Genomic DNA, 6,605 nt, shown 5'->3' with positions numbered 1-6,605 from the left:
GTGTATTTCAGTTTACTGTAACATTAGATCTATACATAGTGAAACATTGTATAGTAAAACATTGTAAATACATTAGGTGAAACATCTTTTGTGAAATAAAAGGAGGGATAAGTGAATGGGTCTAGATGGGGAGAGGGGGAGCGACCGATTTTTCCCACCTCCCCCCGGTCGCCCGATTTTAAGCAATATCGCAGAAGTGCGTGTTTCAGTTTTCAGAAGTTTCGTCTAATCGGGTTTCAGTGATGAATGAATTTTGTAGATCCTACTTAAGTTTCAAATTACTACTAGGCGTTCCCGATTTGTGCTATTTTTGGGAAATACATGTAGTTTAACGTTATGTAAATTATAAATTATCAAAGTATTTCTTATGATGAATCTAAAAGATGTTAAACTAGCCAAAGATTACGACAAGTACTTTTAATAAAAGATGTTAAACTAGCCAAAGATTACGGAAAGTAGTTGATAACTGGATGAACATGTTGCTATATCGCAGTGAACAATTAAAGATACACTCACTTTTCAACAAGATAAAGAGAAGTGAAACAACCGAAAAGAACTGAGGCGAAAGCTTTCAGGTGATACTGTCAATCAATATGATAAAACTAACATTAGTTGGTTGCGTTAACAGGTTGGCGCTAATTGAACATCTGTGTAACACTCAAAATCCATTTAACACAGTAATAACACAGTCCAAAACGATCGCAAACAGCAACAGTATTTGATAAAAAAAAAAGAGTAAATGGAAGCTGTACCAGAAAGAAAGTTAAGAGCAGCCAGTTCTTATTGTATCCTGCGTCACTAAGCAACGCACCTCAAAATTCATCAAATATAAATGGGCAGAACTGCGTCACAAACTTGAGTTCTGGCTTGTTGAGTGAATCCTACTACATTCCTACTCAGTACACATCAACGTCGTCGTCAGGCACATGGGTGAAATTTTTATGCTGCTGCCAAAATTGCTCGCACTTCAAATTACTGGGGTAGAAATAAAAAAATCATAGAACCGTCATTAGGTAGCACCTTGCTCCTACGAGTTTTACAAGATGTGTACTGCAAGTATACAACAATGGATGGCTTCAGTTTAAAACCTGCACAGCCTGCTTGAACTCAATTGGTTTTTTTTCTTTGGCAGAAGCAATCCGGGTATGAGAAACTGCACGGAAAGGTGCAAACAAGAAGAGGGAATTACTTGCAAGGGATTTCAAATGAAGGGCAAATCTCATCCAAAAGCTGATGCACCAAGTTATGTGATTGCAGATCATTCCTGAGTAAGTAATGTCGAGAGTTCCCTACCTCAGAACTCAGATAAAGGCAGCAAGCCATCTCATCTCTGAGCCATTTCCATTTGACAAATAATAAATCTTTTTCCACTTCTCTTCTGAAAAATTTTCGCGCTTGATGATCTTTTGCCTGGCCAACAAAAAATTTGCAATGTTCATGGTTTGTAAAAGGAACAAACTTGGAAGGTTGCGTAAATACATGTCAATGCAAATCATGACAGAGAAATCCAACGCCATCAGTACATAAATTTATGAAGATTTTATACTAAGTATACCTCATATAATAGTGGCAGACAGTCTCAGCTTCATTTACAGTGTACCGTGGAAACATCACACGAGCATCTGATGGAACATCTGGGAGGTCCTGTCGTAATTTTCCAACTGCAGTTGAATGTGAAAATGCTCCTACCATCATATCATTGTGTAGCATTGGCCTATAAACATTGACCTGTTGAAGTAGTGAGCGAAACATTCAATATAACAAAATAATTATATTCATACCAGTGTAAAAGTATGAATCAAACCAAGAAGAGAAAAACATATCGCAGGACTACATGTCACATAATTAGTGTAGGATTCCAACTATAAACAGCTGGTTAAATAATGGAGTAAAAAAAACTGTTGTGATGTATGACGAGCACGATGACAAGTTGGGAATATTAATTCTGTTACCCATATTAGAACCACGAGCACATCATATGTGAATTCCTAGTAAATTATAACTATGTATCCCAGATCCAGATAACCTACACATCAACTAAGTTTCTAGACCATCCCAACCAAGAAAGCAAAAAGAATATGCTTTTTTCACTACTTTCAAAGGATAATATTAAATAAAGTACAATGAAATATTTGAACATAGTGTGAGTGGCTCAGGGTGAAACGAACCATTGTAAGCTCTTTTGCATGAATTGGCCGACATGATCTAACAGTCACCGGTTCCTGGAACTCACTGAATGTAAACCAACTATTATACTGCAAGGAAAGAAATATTGGATTCGATGAGCATCGAATATAGAAGTCGTAGTAGGTATGGGATGGTATGGCTTCAACATTAACTGTACCTGATCAATTGCAAATAATACGGGAACATCTTTCACAAGTGACAATTCCTTCCTTAAACGAACTACAACACCAACTGAAGCATGCGAATGTGTTATCCCAGTTTGAATGAGATCATACAGTGTCGAACCTTCAGGCATTTCCACTGTGTCAGCCCCCTTCATCATTCCAACACCAGCACCTTCCCCCAAGGGAATAGGCTCAAATATTTGACATGGTAACTGCTGCAAGCGGTTTTCATTGTACTTCAAGAAATCCTGAAACATCAATAGAATCAGATGCTGAGAAATTGTTGTTTTAGCTAACAAGTTTATATAGTAGTAACAGGCTCCTAGCTACACATCGTATGTGACTGTTGACAAACAACAAATTTGTTGTCACATAAATAGTCTGCTCTCTAGCATTAGGCATATGTACTATTGTGCTTAATACAAAATCTATGGATCCACGGGTAACAAGGAAAGCATGCACAGAACCTAATGGAACATGCATAAATTTACATTCATAAAGACCTTCATGCATTAGTTTTCGCTAAAAATGAGTGTGTACTTCTTTACTGTTGCCTTTTGCATTATGTAGCTCTGCTTAGTATTACGGTGGCTGTATGCCTACTACTACCTTCTCCACCATTTTACCTTTGCTTAGATTTGTTCAGCACACAGATCACCATGGCTTCATGATGCAACCTAACCTGTCAGCCAGTGGCAGCGTAACAGAATGTTTGCACATGAAGACAGCTGCACCCCTGCGCAAAAGCAGAGAATGCCCAGCAGCAATGCCATCAACTGATACCACTGGAAAAGAATTCATGGTGGGGGCTTTTATTCAATTCAATAGAACACCTAAACTTTTGGTTCAGTTGGACTGCACTGGAGATGGACTTTTCATTGATTTGACTTATATGTTCTTTTGGCAGTTTTGGCCAAATTTACATGGGTTTGCCCCCAATTTCCCCATTCCACGTGAATTGAAGATCAGCATTGTACAAAGTAACTAATGACTATTAAGTGGCGGGCAAAGTGTTATCTTCTATGCCTAACCAACCAAGTGGAAAAAAGAAGCAAGATTTTCATGACCCAGTAGCATACAGAATTATGCCAAAGTGCTGGAAGATCCAAAACATTAAAAAATAAGAGTGGCATAGGGAAAAAAATTCTAGTTTCTTTATCAATGTTATTGGTAATTGGTAATTGAGATAACCAATCTGCTGAACAATATTAATTGATGATAACAACAACCACATAATAATTTCACAACACGTAGTAAATAAACATTGAATTGCAAATATATTGTGCAAATAATCTTATGTTAACATTGAACTGCAAACAAATTGTGCAAAACAATCTTATGTTACCCTTAGATTTTGCATCTTGTTGACCCACTTTATGAAATCATAGGGAAATTAAAATGAAGAGGAAGGACACCACCACTCTACCAGAAACAAATTATGGAATAAAAAAACAAGATTGGATGTGAAACAAAAGACTTGACCATAGAAAACAGTTGGTGTACGAAAATTAATCGTGAACCATGCAATCAAAACAATACTTATAGTCAAGGAAACTAAACTAGCAAAAACTTGACAAGTTTAGGGAAAAATATACGAATTAACTAATTAAAAATTTTGCGGAAAATAGTCGTAATGTGTTGTATTCACATCCATGATCCATAAATAGCAAGGGGGGAATGGATGAGGACATCACATAGAGGTTAGCACCTGTAAGATCTTTGCAGCCTGTATTGGAGTATCAAAGAGATCATTGTAGGTGTTTCTATAGAAGAATCCTCCATGTGACCAATCCTTCCCTTGTGGAACATAAAATACTAGCCATCCTTCAGTACGTGCCCAGTGGACAAGCATTGCAAGTGCAATGCTTTTACCGCAGCTCCGGGGACCATCTAATACAATTTGTCTTTTGGCATCTGAAGACATTTAAAGCAGGAAACATGGCTGAGAGTTGTTCATAAACCAATATTCTGAATGTAATGGTACCACAATATATGCGTAAACCAGATAGTATTTTATATCAGATATGTATACTACTTAGACAAGGAAAATGCACTCAACTTAAGAGAAATTCAAAACATGCCAATAAAATAGTTTTTATTCTGGACTAAACAGGTACTAACCATGCAAATCTCAGAAACACCCAAAGAGGTATGCAAGGTAGATCATACAAGCGTTGTGCATACTATGTGTAAAATGACATAAAAATGATCTATGAAGATCAAATTCGTCAGGTACAATCTTAACAACTGAAACAAAATCATGCAAAAGTATCAAAACACCTTTTCGTTTGGCAGCAATAGCTGGATCAACAATTCTTCGGAAGTTATCCCGTAGGTCTAGGAAGCTCTCTCTCACCATCACAGCACACCGTCTTGTCTCCTGAAACTCCTTCATCATGCCGGCTGGCAATCCCTCTGGTAACATAGCTTTCCATTCATCCAAGCTGAAAAAAGGCCACATGCCAGAAAATAAAAGAATTAATACCCAAAGAAATCTTAAGTCTGAAACAGAAACTATTTTTAGCTTATTCATTACAGCCTATGGTACCGACTTGCTTATCTCTACGAATCAATTGTGATATAATAATATAAGAGATACAACAAAATATTGCAGAATGCAGAGCACCTTCGAGAAGAACAAGTGTACTTAAGTAACAAGGGTAAAATAAACATTATTTAGATACTGCCTCCATCCCATAAAAAACTAATTTAGGACCATATGTGACATATGAATGTCCAGATTCATAGTACTAAGATGTGTCACATCCAGTACTAGGCTAGTTTTTTATAGGACGGAGGGAGTAGTTATGTCCAGGAAATGGATCACGTCAAAGTTCAAAGTTTGTGAAATGATGGCCAATGTCCACACATGAAAATCAAGGGAGTAGTAAGTAAAGCTGTAAAGGCAAAACTCATACTCCACCATTAGATTAGACATGAAACAAACAAAAAAAAATTCTAACTGCACAAATACATTTGCATACAGCACTGCACCTATTTACACCGATACAATTACCCAATCCCATTACCTGTAAATATCGTGGCAACCAATTGTTTGCTACCGCTAGTAACAACTATTATTTTCTTTCACTTGATGCCTTATGAGTTATTCACAAAAACGCCACATAAGATCCAGATTTCATATAAAAACCAGTAAATCGAAACTAGAACACGCGCATCACCGCATTCGAATCCAATCGTGACAGTAGCAGCAAGGGAGAAGAGAAGCGGCGCGTACGTGAAATCGACGTAGGCGTTGGCATCGCGGCGGGAGAAGGACGCGAAGGTGTCGGTGAAGGCGAAGAGTGGGCGGCCGCCGGGCCCGACGTCGAGCGCGGTGTCGTAGGTCGGGGGCAGCGGGTCAGTGGGCAGCTCGAACTCCACATCAAGGTCGTCGCCGCCTCCCGCTCCGCCGCCGCCGCCCTCGAACTCCCCCGCCGCGCCCTCCTCGGACGCCACGCCGCGGGGGTCCTTGGCGCGGACCTTGCCGCGGTTCGACGTGGCCCCCGCCGGCTTCCCCCCGCCCTTGGCCTTCGCGTACGACCTGGACGCGACGAGGAGGGACGCCAGCGCCGCGGGCGGATCGGCTCGGCCCGTCGTGGCGCGGGCGCCCACACCAACGCCGCCGCCGGCCGCCGTGGCGGTGGCGGCGACGGCGGCGCGGCGGAGGAGGGAGCGGAGGAGCATTTCGGCGGCGGGGGGGTTTAGGCGAGGCGAGGCGGAGGAGGAAGAAGGGTTTGGGTATTGGAGGTTGGACCTGGTGTGGTGGAGTGGACTTTTGCTTGGAGATTCGTGATGGGCCAGAGATTCGGCCCATGTTTAAACCGGTTTCCCTTGCCTTGTCTGTCTCTATCGATTTTTTTTAAGGAATAAGTTCACTTTGGGTCCCTCTATTTCTCGTCCAGTCCGATTTTCGTCTCGTCCCTTGACCGCAAAACCGGGTACGACCCGTCCCCCAATTTACGAAAACCGGGCAAACAAGGTCCCTCGGCGGTTTTGAAGGCAGTTTTGGCTGATGTAGCGCCTACGTGGCTTGTTTGACTAGGTCTCTGTCCGATGTGGCATTGACGTGGCGTTTACGTGGCAATTCAACTCAAAAAATAAATAAACCTCGTCGGACCCACATGTCAGTTTCACACAGAAATTATAAAAAAGGTGGGGCCCACGCATGTCAGTTTCACATAAGATTTATAAAAAAGGTGGGGCCCACGTGGGCCCCACATGTCATTCTCTCCCCTTTTCCTCCACCGCCCT

General features: G+C 41.0%; 1 protein-coding gene across 1 annotated transcript; it reads right to left on the bottom strand.

Annotated features, from left to right (window-relative positions):
- Positions 1-758: 758 nt before the first annotated feature.
- On the bottom strand, positions 759-6,110 carry LOC4342672 (uncharacterized). Its single transcript, XM_015789316.3, has 8 exons — positions 5,590-6,110; positions 4,632-4,795; positions 4,060-4,265; positions 2,345-2,599; positions 2,169-2,255; positions 1,556-1,728; positions 1,294-1,410; positions 759-1,153 (listed from the first exon to the last, which is right to left on the bottom strand). Exons 1-7 carry the CDS (start codon positions 6,036-6,038, stop codon positions 1,302-1,304), a joined length of 1,443 nt encoding a protein of 480 aa, XP_015644802.1. The 5' UTR covers positions 6,039-6,110; the 3' UTR covers positions 759-1,153; positions 1,294-1,301.
- Between the last annotated feature and the right edge of the window lie 495 nt (positions 6,111-6,605).

Source organism: Oryza sativa, chromosome 7 (genome assembly GCF_034140825.1).
Source record: "Oryza sativa Japonica Group chromosome 7, ASM3414082v1".
NCBI classification, from domain to species: Eukaryota; Viridiplantae; Streptophyta; class Magnoliopsida; order Poales; family Poaceae; genus Oryza; species Oryza sativa.
The sequence above is the reverse complement of the archived record's forward strand: the minus strand, read 5'-3'. Positions and strand labels throughout refer to the sequence as shown.